Source organism: Atractosteus spatula, chromosome 1 (genome assembly GCF_055471065.1).
Source record: "Atractosteus spatula isolate fAtrSpa1 chromosome 1, fAtrSpa1.hap1, whole genome shotgun sequence".
Lineage (NCBI taxonomy): Eukaryota > Metazoa > Chordata > Actinopteri > Semionotiformes > Lepisosteidae > Atractosteus > Atractosteus spatula.
The window spans coordinates 68,879,963-68,898,673 of NC_142706.1; the positions used below are offsets into that span (position 1 = coordinate 68,879,963).

The window sequence follows — 18,711 nt, forward strand, 5'->3', positions numbered from 1 at the left end:
AAGTTGCAAATAAATATGTCACATGTCAAAGACAGGCCAGGAATGTAACTTTAAAAGCATATGTTTTCATGGTTTTAAGACTGAGTTTGTTTGCTAGCATTAGAATTTTTTTTTTCACATTTTATTTGTAGCCAATGTCTGAGTCACTTTAGCAGTAACAGCCTTTGGCTTTACACTGTAATGAAGTGTTATATCTGTAACAGATGATGTGAACCATAGTTCCCTCTACATTAATGCCATCTACTCACCGCCTCTTAAATATTCTTGCAATTTTTTCCACAGAATATTTTAAACATTTTCTTTTCATTTTAAGTCTAGTTTTAAAAAGGAAGTCTGGAACATAAATTGCTTTTTGAACTTAAAATAAATGTTATGATCAATCTGCTACTAAATAGGTAGCATAATACTTGAGTTTGATATGCAGACATTCAGACTCAACCCACCAGCAATTTACGTTTTAAGAATAAAACCATTACATTGTATCCAAAGAGTTTGTCGGTATGGTTTTAAATGGACTACATTCCTTCATTCATGTGTAATGCACATTCCTTGAGCTGAAATTTTCTTTTTATTGATGTACTGGAATGATATATAATATAATATATATCATTATATATAAATATATATATTATATATATAAATAATACCACAATTATTACATGTACTGAAACTGTGGACACTTATTTCTGTACAGTAGTATTTTTGAAGAATGCTTACGTATTTAAAACAAGAAGATTCATTTGAATATAGACCAAAAGAGCTTACTTGGAAGAAAGGAAGGTTTTAAATAATGCACCTGATATTTATAATGAATTAATTTATAATAGTTATATAATGTAATTTATATTGAATTATATAATTCAGATTTTTAATTAATCAGCCTTTGTTGATCCACTGTTGAATAAATGTCTTGCATTCTTACTGATTTGATCTTGCCATCTTAAAGAACTTTTTCCTGGTGGGTTTTGATCTCTTGAGTTCCAGTTAAGTAATGTATTTTCTTGGTGCAAGTGTGATCTGTTCTTGTTACCATATGAGGTCGTCTGATAATAATGTCCCTTGTTCTTGTTGTCACTTTAACCTATTAAATTCTTCGTCTCCTAGTTGCCTGCAGTTTCTGCATTGTTTTTTGAATCAATGTCCAGATTTCATATCTATAAGTTTGCACAGGCATCTCACATTTGTCAAAGATTTCCCTTTCATGTCAACAAGATTTTAGATAGATACTTTATTGTCCACTGCTGTGGAAAGTTGTCTTTGGCTTCTCCCACAGTAGTACAAAACACTCAAGCAAAACATCTCCTTCTGAATCATAGTTTTCAACACCACTCCAACCCGTTATTGCTGTACTTTTTATTTGACACTTTAACTTTTCTGTTACTGATACTCTTCAGTTTTGACCTCTTCTAACTCGATGCATTTAGTTTACTTTTGCTAGAGAAGTGCATGTAAATGTTTTGTAAACCATCATTTTAGTTTTTTGAAGGTTAATTTCTTGTTCTGCTCTGGAAATGTGAATACAAGTAAATACATTGTCTTTCTACCTGCAGACAATCCATGGTGTTCAAGTTCTAGTTCTAGTTGAATCCAAATTATTTTGTTGCTTTTTTTTTCTTCTGTAGTTTTGCGACCTTATCATATCCCTTTATTTTAACAAATTAAATTAAATTTGAGGGTGTAATTAGAGTACTGGGATATGAGACTGAACAGCATTTTCTATTTGGTCTGTTTGTTTACTATAGGAATAAAATTTGGGAATTGCTCTGGCCAGGTATAGTGATGAAAGTCTGTGTTAAATTCCTCAAATGAGTCATACATTGTCTGACTGCCTAGTGCCTAGTTATTTCACAGGGGATTCATACTATTTTAGCCAGTCAATGAAATCCTTAGATGACCAGGTAGCTCAGCTGGTAGAACAGTGGCCACAATTAAAAAAAAAAGATAGGTGAATATAACTACTAACTTGCTTTGTTGCAGAAATCATAATGTAGATCATTAAAAGTCTGACACTGAGAGATTAAAATATGTCATATCAAAACAGTTCTGTTCTGGAACTATAGAGAAAAATATACATTAAAAATTAACAATGCTCTGGTAAGTTTGTATTTAAGGATTTCAAAGATAGACTTTTTTCATTTAGAGATTTACAGATTTCCCATTTAAAACAAAGTAATCTACAAACTTTTAAAAAAGTTAATACTGTATATTGACCATATCCAATATCCTAGCATCTCCATTGTGCTTCTTACAAACAGAGTTAAAAACAGTTATCTACTGTATATTGTAAAATTATTGAATGCGTAAAAGTATTTTCCAAAGAAACTGATACTGTAGTAGGAAGCAGGTGTCTGCTTTAATGGCATAGACAGGTTAAAGGTGGATCTGAGGACAAGAGGTAGATTTAGGGCCAGTGGGTGCACATTCATGTGATATAATTATTTGCTATGAATGTAGGCTGTCACTAAGGTTTGAGGCTTTTAAATACTTCAGTTTGGAAAACCCATTGCATTTTTCAATACAGGGAGATGTACTGTAATTCATTTGTGATTGTTCTGATAAGAGTGATATGTACAGTAAGTGCCTTATCACCATTCAAATTAACATCTGTCATATTTGGCAAGATACTGTCAACACATTGAAAATAAAGTTGAATAAAAAGCAAAATCAATATTCCTTTCACCATCTTAGGCATTATGGTTGGCAATGCAGAGATATTACCTGTTTCTGAATCTTTTATATGGTATAAATAATGGAACTACAGTGCTACTGAGCAGCTGCACCTTGAAACTGTAGCAGGTGAAATGCAATAGTTTATGTGTAAACCAATGTGTTTCACCTCTACCAACCTGGAGTGTACATTCTGAGTGACAGGTATAGTATAGAACAAGCTCTCTTCATCTTCCACTGCCCCGGATCTTGCTCCCTTTTAGCTATGAATTTTTCACCATGCTCTTTGAAATGAATATCTCGGGGGAGGATTGGTAATATAAACTAAAACACAAGGCATATTTTTTCTCATAAACTCACTTCTCCTAATTAGTTTTATTTGAAAAAAGTGCTGCATTATTTGCACATCAAGAGGACAAGAGTAAGATAAATATTCATTGTAAATTGACTTTGGATGCTCTCTTGCACTTCTAGCTGTTCTGAGCTTATTTCTGCATTATACATGGATTTTGGTTTGTAGTAGTCCAATGCAAATCTGTTACATCTTCTTCCATAATTATTCTAATTAAAGATAGCCACATCCCATCTGAGATATAGACTGGAAGAATCTGCATTAAGTCTATCATGAAAATGATTAAAATTGTGCATAATATGGGTGACGGACACTACCTTTTTTTAATTTGAGTTTTAACTACTCCATGAAAATATTTTTTTCAAAAATATTAAGGAAAATAAATTAAAGTATGCTCTAGGATTCTAGATGAAACTTCTGTATAGGCTTTCAAAATAGCTCTCATAGACGTGCTTGACACATTTTTCAGAGAAAAAAAGCATTTTTTCAATATTTTTCATTTTCCAGAGCTGACTGCATAAGTTGAGAGCAAGTACTGTAAGTTGTAAGTCAATTGTATTTTAGTCACTCAAGTAACATTTTGTACTCTGTTTTAGATCAATAATCCACAACAGATTTAGATTAATAATCCACAACAGATCAACTACAAGAATTATAGTTTTCAATATTCTGATGTTTTCATACCAGCAGAAATAAAATTTAAAATGGGAAATGAGTGTATCTGATCTGCATATAAAACATTTTAACACTTGAAAACATATTACAATATAATTAAATAATACAATAAATGAAAGCAGAGTTATTATACCATTTTAATAACTTGATAAGAATGATACTGTCCCTTAATTAATTAAGATGACCTAAAGTACAGACTAGACTTAAAAGGTTTGTCCTTTCAAGCACTTAAATAAAAAAAAAAGATTATCTCCTTGGTGGTCCTACCAATCTGAAAGTCTATTGTCTATTTAATAAGTACTTAGGAAACCTACTGTTTGTTTGAACATTGTCATTGTGCGCTTAAGGCAGCTGTTTTTTTCCTATAAAAATGTCATTTACTGCCCAGACAAACTGGAAAGTACAAGAAACAGCACTAATGTTTCAACATAGTATCTTTAAAGCTCTGAATTACTGTAATCAGTGACAGCAATGATAGGCAACATTGTGCATAGACCTTTCAAACACAGCGTCTTTTATTTATAAAGCCCATAAACAATAAATGCAGAAAAATGTTTGTTTATGTTTTGAAACTAGAGTTCCCTGGTGCTTTAAAAATGTTTATTTACTTCAAGAGACATTAAGGGATAAAATTAAAAATTCAATAACCTCATCACCAAATGCTGTGACTTTGGGTCAGTCACTAATGCATAAACATATTGTAAGGACTTTTACACGGTTTCATCTTTTTGACTGACAGCATTTAATGTTTGAATGATGTAACTTAAACCTTTGGCAGTCCGACATCACATTTGGGAATAGTTCTGATGGTAGATCAGTGGATGTAATCCAATGTAAACTAAACTTTGATCACTGGAAATCATTTAACATCAACTGCTCCAATAAATTGTATTTATGCTTTGGAGTCCAACATATATAAATACATTATTCAGTTTTGTTGTTGGAAAAATGAAATGTTGTTTAAAAACGTAAGCCTTACTTTTGTAAAATTTCCATCATCCACATGTTTATAATCAAATGATATACTAGATATTAGTAACAGCTAAATGCTTTGTGGTAGTGAGAAGTATAAGAACGATGTTTTAAAAGTTCTTAAGCACTACACCAGGCATTTTTTCTTAACAGCTCTTGTGATTTCTTTCCCTCTGCTCCCAGGTGGAAATAACACTTCAGGATGTCAATGACAACCCACCTGTGTTTCCAACTGATATGCTTGATGTAACAATTGAGGAGAATATTGGAGATGGATTTAAGATAATGCAGTTAACAGCTACAGATGCCGATGAGGTATACATTTCTCTTTAAATCTACTGCTAGCTCTCTCAGGTCTTCTTTAATGGTTTACCAAGACCATTTTCTTTGTTGTATCTCTTAGTAAAGTGTTGAAAAAGCAAGTATAATATAATACAGACTTGATATAAAGTGTCATTAATGGAAGCATTATTATTTGTGTAGATCAGTTAAGATGTTTAGATTCAAAAGTTAATGTTTAGATTCAAAGGTTAAGGTTAAGGTTAAATATGCTCTAAGTGTATATCCTTTGTCTATCCACCTAAGGTGAATGTTTATTACTTTGATGTTTTTATAACATGCAATTCTTGTTTTCTTTCTGTCCCCTTTATGGAATCTGTAATGTTTCATTCCATGGTATTTCAACCATGGTACTTTAATTGAGGCCTACAACTACAGTTTTATATTAGTTAATTTCTTGTACAGCATCCTGTGGTTTCGCCTACTCTCTTTATTACTAGTCCTGTGCTACTTAAAACAGGTATAGTAAATATGTCTAATGCTATTACCAGTCAGGGTCTGTGTAATTAGTACTTTAAATAAAAATAAAAATTGAAAAAAATAATCTTCTACAGAAAAAAAATAATAAAGGTCTTACCTAGCTAATGTATTTTGCAATTTTAAGACACAAACTTGATTGTTTTTGAAAAACTTAATTGCTACAATTAAGCAAATAATATCCAAATTCTTCCAGTCTGCTGTTACCCGAGATGTCTGGAGGCCACAGTGCAAGAAGATCAAGATGAATAAGCAACAATCGAGTCTTCACATTTTGTATATAGTCCCCTCGCGTCCACTGTAGTTCACATTACCTCATTGACTTCATTGTAGATTAGAAAAAGACTCCATCTTCCAATTCAGCAGGATGAGGACATAAAATCTACAACAGAGGGAAAATTTTGAAGCCCAAATGTCTCACAGGCGTATAGTTATTAATCGAGCCAACAATATGTGAAGGCTTTCACAAGAACTAAAAAATGAAGGCCACTGCAGTAATAGATTAGCAAAGAAACTGCATGAGAGTATGTGCACAAATTATTTACAGTCATTTAAACGGAGACAGATTTTATTACTAACCCATTACCTCACCACTTGCTGAAATTATAATGTAAGAAAATGCAGTGTTGTTTAATGCATTAAAGTGAATTCACCAGTGAATGGTAAGATACAGTTTACAGATTACTTAGACCAACTAAATCACTAAAGTTTCTCAACTCTGTTTGATGAGACCATAGCTGAAAATGTTTTTCTTTCATTAATTGAAAACCACCATAGACTTTGGATATTTCCTTGGTTCTGAAACAAAATGGTAGCCATCAATGAGAATGGAGACTAAGTTAAATATAGTACCTTTAAATAGCCACTTGTGTTCTGTATTGCAGTGTAGCATAATGTACCATTAAAAACCTTTGTGCATTGGAGTTAATAATCTTATTATTAGTTATTATTAGCTGTTCTTTAAGTGCGACATATATCACAATAATAAGAAAGAGATTTATCACACATTCATCATACATTGTTAAACCATTTTCAGATCCCTAGATCAATAGATTATCCTGCATTGTCACATTGTCACTGTTACATATTCCAATAAAAAGAACTATGGCTTTTCTCACATTTAGAAGTACTGTATTACATATTTTTTAAAGCATAAATAGCTTCAGGACAAACTCCATTAACCAAATTAATGACAACTCCTTCTAGAGTTGTTTGTCTGACTCTAACATATAACCTGTAGGTATTTCTATTTAACAGGAAGTGAAAATGTTCAGTGTCTGAGTAAAGGTCGGGGAATTGGTCCATTTCAAAGCTGATCAGCAAAAGATTTCTTTGAACTTTACCAAATGCATTAATAGGCAGACAGTGTATATTTCCTATGGGAGGGTGTCTGCAATATTCAAAGAAATGCCTTTAATTTCCCCTGGGCTTTTGCAATCACCATCCTAGTGACTGATGCAGTAACCAGACAGATTGAACGACGAGAGCAGAAATGTCTACACTGAATAGCACAATACATAATTTTACTAAGATGTTAAATGCACTACAATACCGTATTAAAACTTCTCATTCTTCTTCATTGTTCACTGTTTCTTTTGAAAAGACTCCAAAAATGTCTTTATTGTACTATTTTAATTATTAATAAGATAAAGAAGATGATCTGTGTTAAACTTTTCTTTGCAACACAAAACACTTGTTTGTATAGCTGGTCTTTATTGGACATTAGACATGAAATGAAAATAAGGAATATCCAAACAGGCAGCACAATAACCCCACAATAAATCCCAGATCCTTTAGTCCTTTGCAATTCCTGACGTACTTATGTTATAGTTATCTCTCCATTTTCTAACCACTTTATCCAATACGGGGTCATAGGGAGAGTCAGAACCTATCTCAGCCAGTGGATGCCAATCCATCACAGGGCAGATACAAACACAATCACACCAGGGCCAGTTTTTCCAGACACCAATTAACCTTTGAGAACAGTATGTGTGTGGAAACCAGAACACCCAGAGGAAACCCACGCAAACACAGGAAGAAATCCACACAGATAGAACCCCAGGTCTAGAATTGAACCCAGGGCCCCAGCACAGTGAGGCAGCAACGCTAACCACTGTGCCACTATGGCACCCTCACATTGGTTATGATAAGAATAATTTTGATTAATAAAACTAATATGATTATTAGTTGCTTCTTTTGCAGAATAAAAGTATATAGAAAACATTAAGCATTTCATTTTGTTTCCAGGGACCAAATGCACTTGTGACTTACACAATAATAAGTGGAGCAGATGACAGCTTCCGCATTGATCCTGAATCAGGAGACTTGATTGCCACCAAACGTTTGGACAGAGAAAGGCGGTCAAAATATTCACTGCTGGTTCGTGCAGATGATGGCAAGCAATCTTCAGACATGAGAGTAAATATCACAGTCAGTGATGTAAATGACCATACTCCTAAATTCTCCAGGAATGTTTACTCCTTTGACATAGCAGAGGACACAACACCAGGTAATATCAAAATAAATTTATTTTACAGCTTACTTATATCTATTTTTTCAATACAATAATAATAATGAAAATTACATATACTACTGTATATGTAACCAGAGTGCGTTCCCCAGACAGACCTCTATTTTATGGATTGTACCTTTCAATTCTTGATCTACAGTACCTTCTCAAAAGTGCTTTAAGGTAATAATTTGTCCACAGATTTGGGACTTCCCTCATATGGTTTTTGTAAAGGAGTCACTGATATACTGTACATTTCTGATACAAATAAACACATCTTTGTGAGAAAAACCCATGCCTCATGAATGAAATGTATCTGACTTTGCCCATCAGGTTCAATAGTGGCAGCTATCCTCGCTAGTGATGCTGATTCTGGCATAAATGGTGAGATCACATACTCCTTGGAGGAGGAAGATGAAGATGGAGTGTTCCTCTTGAACCCTGTGACTGGCGTCTTCAATGTGACAAGGCCTTTGGATTATGAAGCCCAGCAGTATTATGTCCTCAATGTTCGTGCAGAGGACGGGGGAGGCCAGTTCAGCTCTGTGCGAGTCTACTTCAACATTCTTGACATCAATGACAACCCCCCCATGTTCAACTCCACATCCTACAGCACGTCTGTCATGGAAGACCTGCCTCCTGGCTCCAGCATCATCACGATGAAAGCCAGTGACGCTGATGATGGTATGCTCTTAATAGCTGAAACTTAGAGACAGATATGCAAGTAGAACAATTTTTCTTAACTTTTCAACTTTTTTATATCCTATAGAGTGGTAGATTCATTAATTATTATGAATTGTTGTTGCTTTCCGAGCAATGTAGATAAGCATCTGATTCTGATTTCATTCTGATTCTGATAGGATTCTGATTTCACCCTAAGATCATTTTTTAACCATTACTTATTGCTATTGTGATATTTAGATCCTACAGATTCAGTCATACGTAGCAAAGCTAGTATGTTTATAAAATGATCCTTAGAGATGTCTTGAAGTTGTTGACATCTTTAAACACTGTACTGGTCAGCTAATCTTTGTTTTCTATGGTTTCACGATAGTGTTGTTTAACCATAAAAAATATGTTGCTGTGTTAATAGTGTCAACTACTTTGATTGGATTTCCTTTTTTATGTTTAAGTAACACAGTAAGATAAGACACTCTATTCACTCTAAGAATCTATTCCTCCATTCATGATGCAGTGACTGCTTCTGGGTTTATTTAATTTGATTTAATTTATAATAATTGAGTTGATAAATAATCATTGCATCTCATTATAATGCAATTGTGTTTGCATCTATTAATGGGAGGGACTGATGTGGCATTTCAAAGTGCTGTGCGAGCTTTATTTAAGACAGACTGAATTCAAGCACACAAAACTGCTAAAACATCTGTATTACTTCAAATACCAAACCACATGAAAACCAGATTATAACATCTGTGAACCTTAAAACTGTAAGATAAAAGTGAACACACATTGCATAAGTTTATTACTTTTTAAATGTATATACTGTCTCCCTGAATTACACTTTATATTCTTTGTTGTTTTGACAGTACTTATCAGAAAGTTGTTTCTTCAGTAATTATTAAATATGTAGGGAAACAGTATTTTTATTAGTCTATAATGTGCAGTATGATTTCATGCAAAACTGAATGAAGCCCAACAAAACAGTTGGCTTCCAATACATAGCCAAAGTTCTATGATACAGGATTATTTTTGTCCTTAACATCAAGAATGAAAAAATAAATCTTATGTCAATGTACAATAAAATGAATAGAGGTTTCATTTTGATTTAAATAATCTGCTGAATAGAACAATTGTCTTTGTCTTCATGATTGTAAAGGATGGAAAGGAAACCCACCTCTTTCCATATCTTTCATATTATAGAATTACTTTGCAAACCAGCTAGTCAAATTATACTGACCAATGTTGGAAAATCTGCATGCCCTGCTAAAATTAGTAAAATGCAGTAACAGTCCTGCCTTGACTTCTGTTTGAAAAGCAAAATAATTCCATACAACAATTTGAATGAACTTTGACATAATTTTAGTTACTTAATTTTTTTATTTCTCCTCAAGAGAAGCATGTGGATTTAGATAAATAATGCCCACATTTATTGCTGTTTATCATATCATTGTAGGGAACAAGGCCTTTCTTCTTGTCTCTCCTCCCCACTTGTGTCTGCACATACTGTACTACCCTTTTAGTATGTCCAAGACCAAAAAATAGTGATTGTTTTCAACCACAAAACACTATTGTTATAGCTTCCTGAACCTTAACCTTACCAAGCAGGGCAGTAGTTCCTATTGTAAATATTGTGTGATAAGGGAATGATAAAATTATAAGTAGCCTTTGATAAGAACTTGTTTGTATGTGGGAAAAAAAAATCCATTGTAGGAAGTTCCTAGCTCAGTTCTTCAAGGACTTCCAATGTGCACTACAGAACTTAAATTTAGTTAAGTAACATACAGTATATAAGAGATTTCTTTAGTTACTTCTTAAGTTCACAATAATCAAGCTGTAAAAATATCAATAAACAGAATGTGAATTATATTGTGTATACTATATGTATCATATGCAATACTATTTCATTTATAAAGAATGGTGAAAAGTATCATTTGACCTAAATGTTTTCCACATCTGAATTTGTTCATATCATATTCTCCAAAATTATTCCCTTAAATGTTTTTGAACTTTTATACCATATTCCCATAATTTCCATATCAATTATCTTTTTTTATTTTTTCACTTGTTTGGCATTTGAGGAATAAGAAAAAAACCCAACTGAAAGCTGTTGGGTTTTAATATGTCAACATTAATTTGCATGATCTATACCACATGCACAATTTGTATGCAATCGTCTATGGAAACTGAGAAGTTGTTACATTTTAAATTGAAAATCCAGAAGAGCTATTCCTTGCGTCAGATGCCAGCAGTACATGTCCCCTGCGTAAGAAGAAACCATGTCCAAACGTGCTTTGAGATTTACTTACTTTGTTCAAAAACAATTTATATACTGTATGTTCATGATACTGTAGACATTCAACAATAACAATGTAAACAAGCTAAATAAAGCTCAACAACCCATACAATTGAGCCCTAATAATCCATGAACTAAAATGGTTATTTTACTCTCACAGATTGACTAAATTCCAAAAGCATATACTGTTTAGAGGAGCATTTTCTTATAATATATTTGTTTGGGTTTTTTGCAAATTTATCTGTAGCTCCTTTGATAATTATTTTTAGTGGCAATAAACTATGGATGCTTCATCAAAATAGTGTCCAATGACATCAAGAAGGAATTATCAGGAAGTGTATGAGGGACACAATTAATTGGATTGAATTAAAACTGGCATTAAGACGTGTGCTGTAAGTATACAGTATTTGCCTAAAAAAAACATTTTTTTAGAAGAATCTCTAGAATATTTTTTCTTCTGAAAAATTATTTTAGGCTTTGGTTCTTCATGCATTAATATGAGGAAATGCACCCAACCAAATCAGAATCCCACAAAATATGTACTTAGAATGTATAAAAAACATAGGGATTTAATGGAAATTCTAGATCATTAAAGTGCTAGCAAACAAAATATGAAGACCATATCAAAGCTTCTTGTCTATATCATTTTTATGTTTTTGATTTTTCTTTGAGTATGAAGTTCATTAATAATGATGTATAATGTATTTCTTTGTTGTGTTGTTTCTAGGTCCTAATGCTCAAGTGATCTACAGTATTGCTTCAGGTGATCCACTGGAACAGTTCACCATAAACAGTGATGGGGTTTTGAAAACCAGGCAACCCCTGGATAGGGAGACTCAGTCCTTTTATAACCTTGTAGTCAGTGTTCATGACCTGGCACTTCTTCCAATGTCAAGATTCACCAGCACAGCTCAGGTCTCCATCATATTGTTGGATGTGAATGATTGCCCACCAAGCTTTACATCACAGAAAATGACCTATATTCAAGAGAACACCCCTGTGGACACAGTTGTGTTTACAGTCCAGGCCATTGACTCTGACAGTGGACCAAACAGCTACGTTGAGTTCTCACTTCTCAATACTTTAGGTAACAAGTTCAACATCGGGAACATTGATGGAAAAGTTAGACTTACAGGGGAGCTTGATAGAGAGGAACTGTCTAACTATACATTGACCATAGTAGCCACCGACAAAGGAGAGCCACCACTCTCTTCTTCAATGGATGTCACAGTTATTGTCCTGGACGTCAATGACAACACACCCAGTTTTTCTCAGAACATCTATGACCTGGAAATTGCTGAGAACACGCTGACTGGAACAGACCTGATCCAGGTGTTTGCAAATGATGCAGACAAGGGAACTAATGGACAGATTCGATTCACAATTGTGGGGGGCAATGGGAACTCTGATTTCAGGATTGACTCTGTCACTGGTGTAATCTCAGTTGCTAGGCAGTTGGACCGGGAGGTTGTATCCTCATATTCTTTGGTGGTCCAAGCCTCAGATCGTGGAAGCAGCCCAAGGACTGATAAAGCCATGGTTAATATAGAATTACTAGATGTAAATGATTGCATACCTTTGTTTGAACTCTCCCCTTACACTGTAAGTGTTCTGGAGAACATGAAAAATCTACCACATACTGTTTTACAGGTTAGTACATTTTTGCCTCAGTTAATTCACTATTTCCTATTTGTTTACAATGCTTCTACAATACATAGTTAATTCTGAATTTGATTAAAAAGTCACATCAATAAACTTCTAGATGTTTAAGACAACATTCCCAGTGAAAATGGTAATTTAGGGAATCCAAATTCCTGTAGCTAAAAATAAATTTTCTGTCTGTTGCTTATTAATATTCTCTGTGAAATATAATGTATAGGTTTAAAATATGTGTTATCTATATAGTATAGCTGCCACCAGCAACTAAGAACTTTGACATACAGTACAACTATATTGTTTATATTAAACTAGCCACTCTATCAAATCAAGTGAATAATCTAAGAAGTACAGTCCACCAGATGGTGAAGGCAAGATAAAAGTGAGTGTAATTGTAGTATTGTGATGGTTGAATTTGGTGAAGTAATGAACACCAGGGGAAATTACTGCTTACAAAAAGAAACAAATGAAGTCAACATTGTGTGTTAACTAACTTGCTTGTGAGTCTGAACCATTTACCAGCAAAAGTTAGGAAGTCCCATAGAAGGAAAGTAATTTCTTATTAGACAGCAGAGAATTAACAATCCAGACCTATAAAAGCCCTTAGTAAGTTATGAAACTACCTGTTTCTTATGACAAAGGTAAAATAAATGGTCTTTCCTTACCTTTACCTAATGAAAATAAGCAGCAGCTGCTGGCCTGGGAGCTGGGCCAGCGTCCATGCTTTTACACCACACAAGAGCCCTTCCAAGCTCTAACATGGCAGCTATCCTATGTGTCTTGGTAGCAGGAGTCTAAGAGCTCATGTTGCTTGTGAAGTTAGTAATGAGGTCTGTGGTGCAAAGATTTATGTTCCCAATACAGCCAAGGGGAAGGAAAGAAAAGAAAAAGAACACAAGCAACAATATTTGCTTTGTTAAGACATTTCTTTTCATGTGTTTATTTATAATGTCTCAAGGTTGTCGCCCGAGATGACGACCAGGGATTGAACAGCCAACTGACATATACACTTACAGGTGGGAATGAAGAACGTGCCTTTAGCTTGTCTCCAAGTGGGCAACTGAGCCTTATACAGAGCCTCGACCGAGAAGCAAAGGAAAAATATTCATTGATAATTACAGCCACAGATTCAGGTATGGTTGGTTTTTTAATTACATTGTAAACTATTCTTAAAGCTGATTTTTAACCCTCAGTTGTTTTATATCAGTTGATTATTTTTCTTGTAGAGAAATAGAATGTAATCACACTTATGTTTCTAAATGTATTCCTGAGGAAAACTACATTAAGTTGGCAACTGTGTTTTGCTCTAAGCAGCAATCCAAAATCAAGTTCAAAGGAAATAGTTCTAGAACGGCTGGTAATATATAAACCTGCTATAATATGGTTTACTCTGTGGATATACTGTACCTTGCTTTGTTTACAGTATATCCTCTTCCAATTTATTACATTTCTAGTTTACTTCATATAGTCCTTGACCAACCTGATAGGACTTTCTGAAAAATATCATATGGTCTTTTATTGAAGTTTTCACACTTCGTTTGTTGGTAGGAGGAACTCACATCTCTTTCAAGGCCATATAAAAATGTATCTTGCCTATTCATACATTTATCATCAGAAATAATTTTAAATTGCAAGCAAAAGTTTACAAAATTAACAACCTAATGTCCTTATAAGGTTTTTGAGTTAATATCTGAAGAATAACTGCAATTTATGGCCACTACTATATAATGATACAAAAAATACCTGAACCAGTGGGGTTACAGACCTCCATTAGTGAACACTGTTAAAGGGAGAAACTAAAATAGCCTGTTTTACATTTGGAAATTGGAACATTCTGAACCCAAATTCAGTGGGTTTGGCATAGAAACTGTATTCCTACCCATTAAATGTTCCACTTAATTCCAAAATGGATTCCACATAATATAAATGTATTCTACAGTTATATTCTAAGTGAATTCTATGCTTCTCTAAGTCACACAGTTTATGCTGATATGGACATAATTCCATTTTCTGTTTGAAAGATTTTATTAATGTCATTTACTCGATAAGAATAAAGACATTTCATGTCATTTTCTAGCTTTTGTATCATACCCCGTGCAAAAAAAGCCTAACATGGCTCTCGATAATCTAAACAATTTTCGCCCCATCTCCAACTTACCTATTCTTGAAAAAATTCTAGAATCCGCTGTCACATTTCAGTTACATAACCACCTCTTGGCAAATAACCTTTTCGAACACCTCCATCTGGATTCCGTCAACTTCACAGCAAAGTCACTAACGATTTTCTAATAGCTTCTGATTCTGGTTCTCTTTCTGTACTCATCCTTCTTGATCTCAGTGCTGCTTTTGACACTGTTGACCATAACATCTTACCTTCTTGTCTTGAAGACTGTGTTTGGAGTTTCTGACACTGCTCTAAAATGGTTCAAGTCTTACCTCACCTATCACTGTCACTTTGTCTCTCTTAATGAGTATAGGTCTGAAATTGGTCTTAAGTCTAGTGTTCCTCAGGGCTCAATACTGGGCACCTTGCTCTTCAGCATTTACACATTTCCACTTGGTCAGCTTTCAAGATCACATGACCCCAGCTATTATTTCTATGCTGATGGTACTCAAATATACTGTACATCTATACCAAATCTGACACTGATGTGGCTGTCTCCATTCTATCTAATTGCATCTCTGACTTAAAAACTTGGATGACTCAAAATTTCCTTCATCTTAACTGTGACAAGACTGAAGTCATGCTTATTGGCACCCCCATCATCTTTGTAAAGCCAATCCTGTAACCTTATCTGTGGATTGTACAGTATTTGAGCTTCAGTCTAAATTGAAAAACTTGGGGGTGATATTTGATTCGACCCACATGTGCAACATAGTGTCAAAACATCTTTTTTCACCTCACAAATATCAGCCCTATGCTATCATAACTGTGGCTGAAAAGCTGATCAACACATCTGTGTTTTCCCGAATTGACTACTGTAATGCTCTACTCGCTGGGGTATGTAAATCTACATTGAGCAAACTGCCGTATGTCCAAAATTCAGAGTTTTTGCACTGGCTTCCTGTCAAATTCCGTGTGGAACTAAAAATCCTCATGCTCACCTATAAGGCTCTGCATGGCTTGGCACCTCAGTACCTGTCTGAACTATTATCGCCCTACTCCCCACCTCGCAACCTTCGCTCTTCTAATTCTGCTGTCCTTACTGTCCCCCAAGCCTGTCTACATTGTATGGGTGACAGGGCCTTCTCTTGTTATGCCCCCAAGCTCTGGAACTCTCTCCCCAAGGATATCAGAGAGTAACCTTCTCTAAACTCCTTCAAATCCAGACTCAAAGCCTTCTTCTTTAGAAGAGCCTTTACTTAACTGGTTCCATTCTTTACCCCTCTTCTCCTACTATACTTAGTACCACCATTCACGGTATCCACTGTGTATTAATTGTGTTTTACCTGTATCTTGTGTATTCTTTTTGTTTTTTGTTGTCATTCTGTAAAGCGCTTTGAGAAGCCACCTTTAAAGGCGCCATATAAAATTAAGTTTATTATTATTATTATACGTTTATACTATAAGAAGTAGATATTCTTTCCCGAGAGTTTCTAAAACACAGAAGTAAATTCACAAGGTTACATTTTATCAATCAACATTTTACCAACATGCAAAATTGTCCATCGCATTGGGTATATTCATGATACACACAGGCCTTTCATTACTGGCAGCAAGATTATATTTCTTTTGGCCCTTAGCAATATAAATCTGAAAGTGGTATATACTGCATGTAAAATATTACAATATAAAAAAACAGCAATCAGTGTGCAGTATGAATTACTCTAATATTTTCCTGGCATTTTTAAGGCTTAGACAGTGGGGAAAGGATTATCCCATTCACTACCTGGCACAAACCTCCACTACTGTACATACACAGCATAAACTGGTAGTAAATCAGGACTTTCTGTATATCTTTTTAGTCATGGAAATTTCAGATAGGTCCCTTTTTGGAAAAAAAAGGAAAAAGAGAACAGTATCACATGGCAGTTGTATTTATTGATTTATTTTTATTTTCGCTATACTGTATGTTTGACTAGGAATGTTGTTGCAATAATACATTTCATATACTGTATAAATCTTACTAAGCAGAACCTGGGAGGCACAATGTTTTTTATAACATAAGTCTACCATACCCCTCCGATTGGTACTGCAACATGAAATTTGTTATAAAACCATTTTCTAAAAACTGTACATGGTTTTGATTTGTGTATAATAGCTTCTGGCAGAAAAGAACAGAATTTGGCATGATTTTGTCATTATTTAGAAATACTTGATCTGACTGAATGTGGCGCAAATACAACACACATAAAGGTGTTTTACAAGAGGCTTATTCTTAAGAAACTTGAAAATAAAGACCTTTGCAATGGAAAGTTGTTGGCAGGATTTCTGTGAGAAAGCAAGGCCTTGAGAGAGATAAGAGAACAAGTAACAGGCAAGAGAGGTAACATCTGGATCCTGCTGCTTGCAAACTAGTCTTTGGATACAAAACACAAAATCTGGGTTTCTTTAATAATTGTTTCATATTCTTGCTAAATAGAACTACATCTCCACAAGATAGGATAGATCACCACACCACATGCATGACACTTTTCAGTTTTTGATATGCTGTATTGTGAGGTTAGGAGCCAGAGTATGCTATTTGCACAAAGAAGGATTGGGTGATATGGAACAAACTACCTAACTGTTTTGCAGACGCTGGTGCCCTGTCTTATTTTAAGAAATTGTTGTGTGAGATCCTTGGATCAACCAAGAGTTATTAGCATCCAAGCAAGTTAGATGGACAGAATGCCCTTCTCTCATTAGTAGTCTATCTTATTTTCTCATGATATTTTATATCCTGTTCCTTGTTTTTAACTGAACCATATCATCATCTGAGCATTCTGTAACCCGTTACATGATTAATAAACAATGTTTTAGTGAACAATGAGAAACATTTTAAGGTTGCCACAAATACTTACTTGTGTAGTATCTCTGAATTATCTTCCTCCTCACTGGCCTTGCCTGTTTTCATTGTTTTTCAACCCAGGGCTAAATAACAATGAGTTTGTTTGACAGCAGAGACACAAGGTCAACAGCTAGATAATGCAATTTTACATTTTAATTACAAATATTGATATCCTAATTACGTGGTGTAAAACAACTAAAGATTTTTTTTCTGAAATGTTATCACTAAAGGGCATTAACATGTCTCTGTTGTAAGTCTGTGAGTCACACTTGTAGGTCACTTTACGATTTCAGTCCCTTAGAGCAGTGGTTCTCAAACTTTTTGGACCAAGTACCACCCCTAATCCAACCAAAGCATCCAAGTACCACCTACAAGTCATCATCTCATAGGAACCCCAGAAATTCTCAATGACCAACATGAGCGCGCGTGCACACACACTCACACATACATATAATAAATATTATAATAATAAACTTTATTTGATATAGCGCCTTTAAAGGTGGCTTCTCAAAGTGTTTTACAGAAAAAAAACATTAACAACAACTAATAAAAAAGCACCATTTCAGTGAGAGGGGTGAGCCTGTTTAGTTGAGCAAAGCAGATGTGAATTAATTTTTCGAGCCTTGATACAATTCACAACAGAGTCTAACAGATATTAAATCGTCAGGCATTTTCTTGACGGCAAAGGTCTCGCAGTGGATGTTGTAATGAGTATCTCTTGTGTCCACTGAAGTATTAGCGCGCACTGTATCGTAGTACGTAGGCTGCGTATTCGACACGTATTAAAATACAAAATATGAAAACCCGTCCCAATTTTTCAGCGCACACGACACAGTTCCAGGGTCATTTGGCGTACCACTTGGCGGCACTCCACGTACCACTGCCGGTACGCGTACCACAGTTTGAGAACCACTGCCTTAGAGACATTGGGCATGGTCAACAAGTTTCCTGTCTCCCTTTGTTCCAGTTTTTCTGGATATGTTCAAATAAAAAACAACTGTTCAAAATCAATGTAAAATTGTAATTCACTTGTACCTACATTTTTAATTGAAATGCAAGTTACAAACCATTAAAAATATATATTATGAATATTAATTCA

The 18,711-nt window shown here is 34.5% G+C and overlaps 1 protein-coding gene across 1 annotated transcript in view; it reads left to right on the forward strand.

Annotated features, from left to right (window-relative positions):
* fat4 (FAT atypical cadherin 4) overlaps nt 1–18,711 on the forward strand; it is a 98,409-nt gene that overhangs the window by 48,198 nt on the left and 31,500 nt on the right. Inside the window, exons 2-6 of the mRNA XM_088921256.1 lie at nt 4,850–4,981; nt 7,730–7,991; nt 8,325–8,675; nt 11,693–12,615; nt 13,580–13,754. Coding sequence (XP_088777382.1) covers nt 4,850–4,981; nt 7,730–7,991; nt 8,325–8,675; nt 11,693–12,615; nt 13,580–13,754 — 1,843 coding nt within the window. The remainder of the gene's footprint in view (nt 1–4,849; nt 4,982–7,729; nt 7,992–8,324; nt 8,676–11,692; nt 12,616–13,579; nt 13,755–18,711) is intronic.